Source organism: Aspergillus fijiensis (genome assembly GCF_003184825.1).
Source record: "Aspergillus fijiensis CBS 313.89 unplaced genomic scaffold BO72scaffold_117, whole genome shotgun sequence".
Lineage (NCBI taxonomy): Eukaryota > Fungi > Ascomycota > Eurotiomycetes > Eurotiales > Aspergillaceae > Aspergillus > Aspergillus fijiensis.
Window position 1 is genome coordinate 42913 of NW_024469093.1, and position 10710 is coordinate 53622.

A 10710-nucleotide genomic window follows, 5' to 3' on the forward strand; every position below is an offset into this window, starting at 1 on the left:
GATCTTCTCTGTTCTATCTTGTCACCTTCCTTGCTCCGTTGATTTTGCTTTATATTGTTAATCTTGATGTTGTTTCTCTCGGTGTATATCATTGACCGAGACATCAGTTCCGTTCTACAGAACTTTCACCCTGCCAACTATAAGACATATTCTGGTACTATCAATTATTATTTCCAAACACCCAATTTGTATCCCCCGAAAAGTCCCACATATTGACCAGATCGCTCGGCAGTTGAGAGAAATCGAATTCGTCAAGCGAAGGGACGATACTCGAGGGCATACCCAGCGCCGACATATCGCGGGACCGGTCTACCGGATATCCCGGTATCTCATTATCCTGGTCTGGCTCTTTCACCGTATCTGCAAGATTGTCAGTTTGACCAGAAACCATGACAGACCCTGTCGCAATACAACCTACCTGCGCCCCCAGATCTCACAGCACAACCAACCCCGCCGTCACCCCCTGCCACAGCATCATCGCCCGAGCCATCCACCTTCCGGACCATGACACTGATCGCCAGCCAAGCCTGCCTCGCCTCCGCCGACTCCCCCTGATACCGACTCAGGATCCCCTGCGAAGTGCGTAACGCGAGCAGCAACTCCTCCATCCCCGGATTGTAAACGTGTGTGTCCCAGCCCCCCTCCCGCCTCCGCAAATGCAGCTCGAAACACACCACCATGGCAGCGAAGATGAAATCATGGGTCGTCAACGAGGTCACAAACCAGCGACACCGACTCAGCACCCCGCCCGGCTGGACCTGTGCATCGATCGTCGCCTGATGCCGCAGCAACCGCATCGCGGCGTCCAGACACACCGCCCTCGACGCGGCACCTCGTGGATCCGAGCGACCTTCACTAAGTCCTCGCCGGTGGAGGATACACCGGGACTTCAGGTAGAGGATCTCGAGATTATAGCGCAGCATCACGAGATGCGGCAGCTCCGTGACCGAGGCGCCGACCTCGCGGAACTTCAGGACTGCCGGCGTGCTCGCGTAGGCGGCGTTGAGCTGCTGGTCGAGCTGAACGACCTGCGTGGGCGCCGTCGGGCCCGTCGAGGCAACGTGATCCGCGATGCGGCCGAACACCTCCGCCAGCCGGCTCTTGGCGATGAGATACAGGACCGGCGTGAACTCGGTCGCCGGACGGGGCGGCGGGAGACTGGTGGACGCTGGACCGAAGTCCTCGTCCAGCAGGTTGTGCGGCGGCCGGGTGTCGGCCACCCCGCTGGCGATCATGCGCGGCAGGCCGATCTGGAACGAGAACAGCGCGTCGAGCTGCGCCATCAGCGACCACAGGCGCCGGCGCATCTCGGCCTCGAAGCAGGAGAGTTCTGGGGAGTACCCCGCCCCGTCGCGGTGGAGCCCGGCCCGCATCGCGAGGCGGATGGTCATCCCCATCAGGAGCCAGACTTCGTGCTGGGCGTCTTTGCTGCGGAAGTACTCGGTTTGGGTGTACAGGGCGAGCGCTTCGAGGGTGTATTTGGTCGGGGTGGTGTATTTGGCCGTCAGCAAGCAGTAGGCGGCTTGCAGGCGGAAGGTTTCGCATTGTGTTTCGGGGGTGATATTGCTATTGATGTTGTTGTCGACGGGGTCCGGGGTGGTGGGGCCTTCGGTGCGCTGGTGCAGGTGGATGGCGAGGTTCATTATGCTAAAGAGGATGCTGAGCCATGTGGGGCTGATGGATTGGGGGTCAATCCAGAAGTGGTCGTACTGGGCTTTTGTCAGTAGGTGCGGTAAGCACGGGTTGTGGTGGTGGGTAAGAGACCTCTTGCTGGAAGGTAGGGGCGTGGATGATTACTGGTGGGGTGAGATTAGTTGACTTGTTATTATGATGAGGATAAGTCAACTCACAAACACCAGGTTCCATCGAACTGAAGAATCGCGACACTAACCGGTCAACAATGGGTCGTGCTGGGATATGAGCCAGGATCTCCTCCATTCCACCCGGTGGTGACAGTCCCAGTAGCAACACGGACCCTTGCTGGCCGGACTCTGCAGCAGGCGTAGTGAAGGGTGACTCAGAGTCAACACACTCTTTGATCTCAGCGATCTGTTTATTGAATGTAAGTAAACAAGTTAATTATGTCAATAGTCCAGGAGTATTTGTGTTAGCAACATACACTATCCTGAAGTGCGGCCCAGTGCGCACCTGAAACATAGCTCATACCCGTCGGATCCACGCGCATACTTCCCAATGAGTTGGTGATTGCATCTTGCCTATCTGCATCGTCAATCTGCCTCTCCTGCGCCGTGTGCAGGGGGCTGCCCGAATGGCCTGAGCCCCCACCCTTCTGCAGTACCGTTACGAGCTCCTCGAGTTGCCGAATGCGTTGACTCAAGTGCCGCGCTGACGAGGGAGGATTGCGACGCGAAGCAGCCGAAGCAGGCCCCGTGTAGACGCAGTCCAGACCACGCTTGACACAGCTGCTACACGGTTGAAGGCGATCACATCGCAGTCTTGCATAGGTCAGTACCCAGGGTGGCTTCCGGAGGACAAGGGCGTTTACTTTTTCTGACGACAAAAGGTACAGGATAGGGCTGTTCTTACTGGAGGCTGCAGCGATGCCATGAGTCTGTAGTTCGGTTCTTGTCCAGTGAAGACCAGAGCCCAGTCACACTGTGGCTTGTTTGGCGTGAACGATTACCGTGCGGGTGCGGGGTTGTCAGCCGTCGCTTATGTCAGCCCCACATCATCCCTGTTCCACCTGAGGCTTGTTTCGATGCCACTCTCGATGTCGGTCTCGAATGCCATATTATCCGTACTGTAATCGATTCTAATGCGAGAATTAAGGCAAGCCGGCTGAGATAAGGAAGTAAGCTCCACTTTGTAAATTTGCTTCTGGAGGAAAAGCAAGCTCTTGCGTTAACTTGAATCATTACCACACTCAGGAAGTATAACACCAACCAGGTTGGTATGACATCTTTCCCAGAAGATCCCAAGCCTCTAGATCGAGCCAAGTGTAGATCCGCCGATCCACAATACCCGGCTTGCAAGTACGTATAGGGTGTAGCTCCTGAAGCCTCCCACAAGACGTGTGCCCCTCGGGGCCACCACCACCTATCACCTCCGGACTTCCCATCCAAGCCTAGCGCCGGCCCGGAGATGCTAGCGCCGGAAGCAGACCCGCCCCGTCGCATCGGGCCCGGGCCCTTGCCCCGGGATCGACCCTCAAGAAACCATAGTATAAATGCTTAGCCCAACCAAGTACTGAACGTATCCCATCACCTCCCATTTCCGAAATCCACAACACTCATTACAATCACAACAATCTCCTAAAGGGCCCCAGCCGAAAATGACAACCCTCCGACAGATCTTCCCCCCACCCCCAACCTTCACCGACCGCACCATCCCCGACCTCACCGGCAAAACCATCCTCATCACCGGCGCCACCTCGGGCGTGGGCTACCACGCCGCCAGCCTCCTGTACGCCAAGCACGCAACCGTGTACATCGCCGCGCGCTCCGCCGCGAAAGCCCGGGCCGCCATCGCCGCCATCCAGGCCTTGCCGGAGTGCACGCACAGCCGGGGCCGAATAGCGTTTCTCGCGTTAGATCTCGCCGAGTTGGGCGATATCAAGCGCAGCGTTGAGGAATTTCTGGGGAAGGAGGATCGGCTGGATGTGTTGGTTCATAATGCCGGGGTGATGACGCCGCCGGCGGGGAGTAAGACTGATCTCGTATGTTGGTTGGTTCTTATCCGGTTTTTCTTTCCTGGAAGGCGGAAGATGATGTGCTGATGTGATGTGATGGGGGTTGTTGCAGGGCCATGACCTCGAGATTAGCACGAATTGTCTCGGTCCCTTTCTGTTGAATCAGCTCCTTGTTCCGGTGTTGCAGCGCACGGCTGCTTCTGCGGAGCCGGGGAGTGTTCGTGTGGTCTGGGTGGCTTCGTTGCTCTCTGCGTTCGTTGTGCATGGGGGGATTGTCTTCGACGAGGAGACTGGCGCCCCTCAGGTGCTTAAGAATGCGATGGGGAATTATATGCAGAGTAAAGTCGGGAATGTGTTTTTAGCGAGTGAGATGGCGAGGCGGTTCGGTGGGGACGGGGTGATGAGCTTGGTTTGTTCCCTTCCTTTCCTTTTCATTTTCTACCCCGATTGGGGACGCAGAGAAGCTTGTACTGATGAGCACTCTAGAGTGTGAATCCCGGACTCATGAAGACGGAGCTCCAGCGGCATAATTCGCCGGCGCAGGGGAAGATTATGGTACGTTCTTTATATCGTTTTAAAGTGTTAAGGTGGAATGCGTGCTAATAGTAGCAGGGGGTTCTCTTCAAAGGCCCGCGGTACGGAGCGTACAGTGAGCTGTTTGCGGCGCTGTCGCCGGAGGTTACCCCCGAAAGAAACGGGGCATTTGTCATTCCATGGGGTAGGTTTGGGACGGTGCCGTGTCATATTGAGAAGGGTTTGGCCAGTGAGCGGGATGGGGGCACGGGGGCAGCGGAGAGGTTCTGGGGGTGGTGTGAGCGGGAGACGGCTGCTTTTCGCTGAGGAGCTTGTAGCTGTCTACCTGTATGAGTTCAAATACCCTAATTGTGTTCAATTTATTAACGAACGTATCTGTGTCAATTACTATCCTATGTCGATCACTGTATGCACGTACTCATGAGATAGTATAAGAAAGGCAAGCCTCGGCAATGGTTATCGCCCGATAAGCGCGGCAGTTCCAGGCATAGATGCGGCTAGCCCCGAAGTCTAACAAGTGGGGCCCCACATGCGGTCGGACCACGTTGCACGGAAAGGGGAGAGCACAACCATCCTATACTTAGTAACTTAAAATTGGTGCAAGCCCTGTGGGCCTGGACAAATTGGCATACATAAGCCCAGTAAGACCCGCAACAAACCTCTCAGCACTCAGATAAAACCTCGTACACATTCCATCACCACCAATGGACACACCAGACTACGAAGCCGAAAAGGCCAAGATGCTCCGCGGCGAGCTCTACCGCGCCTTCACCCCGGGCCTGATCGCCGCCCGCCACCGCTGCAAAGTCGCCGTGCATGCGTTCAACAACGCCGGGATCGTCTCGCGACGGCGGCAGGTGGAGTTGTGGAGAGCGTAAGCCTTTTGTATGCCCTGGCTTTTTCTTGGGAAACGGGTGCTAAGAATGTACCAGAATCCTAGAAGACGCCCGCCCCCTTCCACCGCCGGCCCCCACTCCAGAAGAAGACGAGGCGCTCTTCGAGCAGGAACCCTGGGTGGAAAGCCCCATCCGCATGGACTACGGGTTCAACGTGAGTGTCGGCGCGGGCACGTTCATCAACTTCAACTGCACGATCATCGACACCTGCCGCGTGGTGATCGGGGAGCGGTGTCTGTTCGGCCCGAATGTGAGTCTCTACACGGGACTGCATCCGCTGGACGGGGAGGTGCGGAATGGCACGGCCGGGCCGGAGTGGGGCAAGGAGATTCATATCGGCGATGATTGCTGGTTGGCCGGGGATGTGAAGATTCTGGCGGGAGTGACAGTTGGAAAAGGGTCGACGGTTGGGGCGGGGAGTGTGGTTACTAAGGTTAGCCAAATTGTGCTCTGTGGTAGTGGATGAGGTGATTGCTGACAATTGCTATAGGACGTACCGCCGTATTGTGTGGTAGTTGGCAATCCAGCGCGAGTGTTGAGGTATCTTAAGGGGAGCCCGCATTTCAGGGAGGAAGGAGCATCGGATTAATGGATTGGATCGAAGAGGTAGAGGATCCAAGGTGTTGGAGCCTAATTTTGGCCAGAATATTGGAAGCGGAGAAGTAGAGATTTGGACGACTAATAACATGAAAACACAGCAAAATAGCATGAACGGTGTACAATCAAGACCTGCTCACAGAATCATCAAAAAATGAAACCGAGAATGTTGCCCTAGCAAGCATAAATTCTTTTCAAAAAGGCAGTCAAGACACATCCGGCCAGCAACCCTCGCGAAGCTTGAGCGGGTCCGAGCCCACCCATCCGGAGCAGTAATTCCAAGGGCTTAGGTGATCCAAGCATTCGAGTCGATACGAAATCTCGTGCTGCTGGGCATCTGGGGGTGAGCGAAAGTACCGGATCACGGGGTCATTCCTACAAGAGACCCATTGCTCGATATACTGAGTCCTGCCATCTCGGCCGGCGTCGGGCACGGTCCTATGGGAATGCAGCTGCTCCACATGGATGTGGACGCTGTCCTTGACCGGGAACACGAGTCCATACAAGAAAGAATTGTAGGGATACTGGCTCAACCTGCCTATTTTACCAACAAGCCAAGTCGTATGGACTCGCGCCGCCCCGCCGCACAAGACGTACCACCCCTGATAGACGGGGTAGGTCACGAGCCCGTGCCCAGCGATCATCATGGCATCGCCCACGGGGACCCGCATTGGCCGGATGAGGCCGTCCCTGTTGAAATCCGCCCAGTAGGAATTGATGCGGGCTTTTCTCCCCATGTATTTGATCGCTAGATAGAGCCAAGCGTCTGATAGTCGCACCCCGGCCGGCGGCCAGCCGTGCACGTTTGGGTCCCAGGTGCCCCGGACCAATGGCCAGTTCGCCCAGTCGGCGGGTGTCGCGATCCTTCCTGACTGCCGGGCGGGTGGTGGCGGAGGGTTTGGGTCTCCCAGGGTCCAGTATGTTGTGGGTTCCTGGTGGTTGACGAGGAGCGCTCTGCAACGAGCCCGCATTCCTTCGAGCTCCTCCCAGTAGTTTCGCGACGGTTCGAAGAACCGGCCCAAGTCTAAGTCGATTTGCATGGTTCCGTTTCAAGACTGTTTGTTTAAAGTGGATTCGAGAGTGTCGAGTCGGTCGATTAGTGTAGACGGTTTGATTCCAGGAAGTACCCACGTAGAGATGGAACGACTTGGAGAACGGTATGGGTGAATCCTTTATAACCAACTGTTGTCAACAAGGCATCAAAGAAAGTGGATTCGGTCATGGGGATCTTCTGCTGTAGACAAACCTTCAAATGGAAACTACCAGGGTAAGAAAACCTTTGTTCAACAACTTCAAATCTTCGGTATTACTAGAGCTTTGCTCCGAAGTAAGTATATGGTCTGCATGGCTCCACAACGAAGAACATACAGCAGTTTAACTTGATGGCTTCAGAGCAAGTGTGCGTTTGTTCGTGTTTTCAGGTATGTCCGATAAGTTCAATCTTGAAGTCCTCAGTAATCGGCGGTGGATGGGAACGGTGACACTTAAGGAAGAAGTTTCACAAAGAAAGAAGAAATTTTGAGGAGTAGATAAAGCGTGTGGACTATCGCTTATAAATGGTGATTGGAGAAGTTGGCAGCTTCTGATCACATTCACTGTTAATCGCGTGGGGTGAAACATCAAGATACGGTACTTCATTAGTGATATATTCACTGAAGCGATCCGTGGAGAACAAGAAAGCAGAGATTAATTCAGATCATTGAGATACATAAACTTCTAGAACAGTAATTAGTGAATCAAGCGGCAGGATCTACCGATCCAGTTATACTTTTAAGTTCACTTGGTCATAAAACCTATCTAATATCATGCTGTAAGTGCATGCTCTTTAAAGATTTAGTTTGATTGATTATACGTATTGGTCCCTCAGCACATAGCACAACTAATATTCATTGGGGGTAATGATAGGACTTGATTTGTAAGGATCCATGCGTGGATCAAAGCTACAGCTGCCACCTCTTAGTTAGTATCTTAGTATATTTCACAACGTGTCGCACAGGAAGTAATTCCTTTATATCAGGGAATTTTATCCTGCTCCCCGGGCCAATGCGACATCAATGTAGTGTAGTTGCCACAGGCCGCATAATCGGATGAATAATCATGCATAAGTCAAGCATAAGTCTCCACATGGGAAGTCTTCTGTTCGGCTAGACTCTCTCCCTCTTTCTTCCACCGATCGATCTACAGTTCATCCACTCAATGAGCATTGACAAAAGTACTATATCGGCTCGACTCCATATTTCAAACGATATCAGAGCCTGATGATGAGATGTGCTACAAGACACAGCAATAGTCCATCCATTTCCAACAACTACCCAGCCATGGAGTTCGACACGTTGCCTCTTCAGCGCAGGAAGAGGCAATATCAACGATCCACTACCGGGTGTATAATGTGCCGCACCCGCAAGAAGAAATGTGACGAGCTGCATCCGATTTGCACTGGCTGTCAGCGCAACGGGTTAATCTGCGAATGGCCCTCCGCGGAGCGACCGCAACGCAAACCGCGCCGGTCACAGCACCACCAGCTGCCGCAGATGGGCTATGCCCTGCCACCGCATATCGAGGCGATGATCACCGTCTTTGCCGTTCCCAACGCCGACATGGCCAGTCGACTTCTGTCTCATTTCACCGACTACAGCCCTCGATGGCTCTCCACCCGTACAGGACGCCGCCGGTCGGAGTTCCTGAACCACCTGATTCCAGCGGCCATGGATAGTCCACTGATTCTGAAGTGCATTTTGACTGTCTCAGCGGCGGACCTGATCAAATATGATCCCTCCAATGTGGGGTTGAAGGGTGCGGCGGTGGAGTACTATGGCCAAGCGCTCGCGAGTCTCCGTGAGGCTATTGCTGATGAAGAGAGATCCGGCAGCAGCCCCTCTGGTAGGAGATGCACCCTGTCTTGATAACTCGAGACTAACATGTTGCAGACTACACCCTTTTAGCTGTACTACTCATCTGTCTCCACGAGGTCAGCATGTCCTCCTCAAACCAAGACCAAAGTCTAATGCATGCACCATAGATCCAAAATTTCACCTCCGTGCACCGCCTCCTCCCCCATCTCAACGCAGCAGCAGCCCTCTTTTCCCACAGACTAGACACTACCACCGCCCCGCCCAACTCCCAGCTCCGCCAGCTTCTGTCCGATCTATTTAGCTACTTCTTCGCCCTGACCACCTTCACCCACGGTCCCCATCTCGCCCTCCACCGGGGCTCCTCAATCCTCGAAACCTACCTCACCACGCCCCATCCGAAAGACACAGGCACAGGACCAGGGGCAATCCTCGGCACCGCCCAACAGATTTTCCTGATCATCTTTCGCGCCTCTCACCTCATTCAACTCGCCAAACAAACCCACACCCCGCTCACCGACGCCATGAAGACGAAACTCACCGCAATGGAGCGTCAGCTCCACGCCCTGCAAAACAAAACCCTGCCCCCCTTCAATCAGGGCTACACCGATGTCGAAGAACAAGGCGACGCCATCATGTCCGAGCTGTACCGACTGGCGTGTATCCTGTATCTGAAACGCACGATCGACCCTGCCCTTGGGATCAAAAGCCACACGATCCAAGTCCTCGTCACGGATTTTATTCGCTTGCTGGAACTGCTGCCGCCCCACCATCCGGTGAACTGTATTCTGTGCTGGCCGCTGGTCGTGGCGGGCCTGTGTACGACGCTGCATGCGCATCAGCGGGTGATCACGACGCGGCTGGGCCAGATCTATGGGGTGTGGACGTCGGATTTGGTGACGATGAGCATGGAGCTTTTGCGGCGGGTGCAGGCGGGTGGCGATGAGATGCATTCGAAGATAAAACCCCGTTTGTGTGGTTATGGGATGCATGATTTGCAGTTTGCGATGGTTTTGTTGTAGCTTTGGCGGTTGAGGGCAAGCTTTGGGAGTTTGGATTTCTGGTGGCTTGGTATGGTGGTGGGGTTGCTATCAAGGGAGTCGAGACAGTAATTGTTCAGTTGATGTTGCTGTGTTTACTGGGTCGTCCTGGTCACCAAGAACTAATGGGCTCAGTTACAGTTATTGAAGCCTGCGCACGGCATATTGATCTAGCTGCATAGCGATATACAAAGACTTAGTATAGTGTGTTCCTTGCATGTAGCTCACCGTCTGACCTTAGATCTGTCTAGTCAGAGTGTGCGGCAATATATGGATGCACCATTAACTAGGTAACGCATTCTACATAGAATGCATTTTTTGAGGTACATGCGCAGTAAACCAAGATATCGAACTGTTTCTATTCTAACTTCACTTTACCAATCACCTCTTGCATATACGACACACATAATGAGCAGCTACCGACCCAGTCATGAGAACAAAGAAGAAGCCTAACGGAGAAGAGATTCAACTTAATAAGCATATACTATAAAGACATAACAGGCACTTTTCTCTCCACCCCTGCAGCAGTCATTATCCATCGCCACGGTTGACAATGCTATAACCGCACAATCCAGAATTATAAATAAAGCACCTAAGCAAGAACCCCCTCAAAGCTTTTCAGGTAACATGCCACCGAACCCGGACAACACCACTTATAAAATGGCCCGCCCAACCAACATACCCAGGCTGCACGTCACCACCCCGCGAACCCCATCCCCAACTCCAGCATCAGAGACCAGCCCCTACAGCCTAGCAGCCACCATCCGCAACAAGTTGCGTCTCTCCGACCACACCACTCCGCGCCACTCAGCAAACGCAGCAGCCACCTCACCTGCAAACAGCCGCAGCGCAAACAGACGTCCCTCGCAGGATATAACCCAGCTGCGCCGGCCCCTGTCTCCGCTCCTCCCCAGCAGACAATCCTCCCACCCGTCCATCTCTCCGTGCTCAACCTGGACGGACGACTCCATACCTGAGCCGAGCCCTAACCACAGCACCACCCCCAACCTAACAACCATGCCGGCCCCGGCACCGGCACCGGCCCCTGCAGCCTTGCCCCTGAACCCCCAACCCCAACCCCAACCTGCACCGGCCCCTGCAGCCATACCCCTGAACCCCCCACCTGCACCCCAACCCGCACTCCA

The 10710-nt window shown here is 54.4% G+C and overlaps 5 protein-coding genes across 5 annotated transcripts; 3 read left to right on the forward strand and 2 right to left on the reverse strand.

The window, feature by feature from the left end:
* Window positions 1-56: 56 nt before the first annotated feature.
* BO72DRAFT_417976 (Zn(II)2Cys6 transcription factor) lies at window positions 57-2612 on the reverse strand. The gene is made up of 6 exons (XM_040942618.1): window positions 2507-2612; window positions 2120-2456; window positions 1851-2049; window positions 1765-1796; window positions 419-1709; window positions 57-360 (listed from the first exon to the last, which is right to left on the reverse strand). Exons 1-6 carry the CDS (start codon window positions 2566-2568, stop codon window positions 161-163), a joined length of 2121 nt encoding a protein of 706 aa, XP_040795071.1. The 5' UTR covers window positions 2569-2612; the 3' UTR covers window positions 57-160.
* A 613-nt stretch (window positions 2613-3225) lies between these two features.
* BO72DRAFT_504639 (NAD(P)-binding protein) lies at window positions 3226-4489 on the forward strand (the record flags this gene model as incomplete). Its single annotated transcript, XM_040949161.1, has 4 exons — window positions 3226-3676; window positions 3762-4058; window positions 4136-4204; window positions 4262-4489. Exons 1-4 carry the CDS (start codon window positions 3293-3295, stop codon window positions 4487-4489), a joined length of 978 nt encoding a protein of 325 aa, XP_040795072.1. The 5' UTR covers window positions 3226-3292.
* A 398-nt stretch (window positions 4490-4887) lies between these two features.
* On the forward strand, window positions 4888-5545 carry BO72DRAFT_464163 (sugar O-acetyltransferase; the record flags this gene model as incomplete). Its single annotated transcript, XM_040946627.1, has 2 exons — window positions 4888-5057; window positions 5116-5545. The coding sequence occupies 2 exons, from the start codon at window positions 4888-4890 to the stop codon at window positions 5543-5545; spliced, it is 600 nt and encodes a 199-aa protein (XP_040795073.1).
* A 337-nt stretch (window positions 5546-5882) lies between these two features.
* BO72DRAFT_502300 (uncharacterized protein) lies at window positions 5883-6716 on the reverse strand (the record flags this gene model as incomplete). The annotated part of the gene is made up of 1 exon (XM_040949052.1): window positions 5883-6716. The coding sequence occupies one exon, from the start codon at window positions 6714-6716 to the stop codon at window positions 5883-5885; it is 834 nt and encodes a 277-aa protein (XP_040795074.1).
* A 1278-nt stretch (window positions 6717-7994) lies between these two features.
* BO72DRAFT_473575 (Zn(II)2Cys6 transcription factor) lies at window positions 7995-10018 on the forward strand (the record flags this gene model as incomplete). The annotated part of the gene is made up of 4 exons (XM_040947211.1): window positions 7995-8556; window positions 8604-8644; window positions 8696-9451; window positions 10001-10018. The coding sequence occupies 4 exons, from the start codon at window positions 7995-7997 to the stop codon at window positions 10016-10018; spliced, it is 1377 nt and encodes a 458-aa protein (XP_040795075.1).
* Window positions 10019-10710: the final 692 nt, after the last annotated feature.

Bases quoted from the DNA above. Each gene is read 5' to 3' on its own strand.
- BO72DRAFT_417976 (XM_040942618.1), bottom strand. From the start codon at position 2,568: ATGGCATCGCTGCAGCCTCCAGTAAGAACAGCCCTATCCTGTACCTTT. The intron at 2,050-2,119 runs GTATGTTGCTAA...TTCAATAAACAG, and splicing joins GGGCCGCACTTCAGGATAGT to ATCGCTGAGATCAAAGAGTG. The intron at 1,710-1,764 runs GTCTCTTACCCA...ACAAAAGCCCAG, and splicing joins CCCCTACCTTCCAGCAAGAG to TACGACCACTTCTGGATTGA.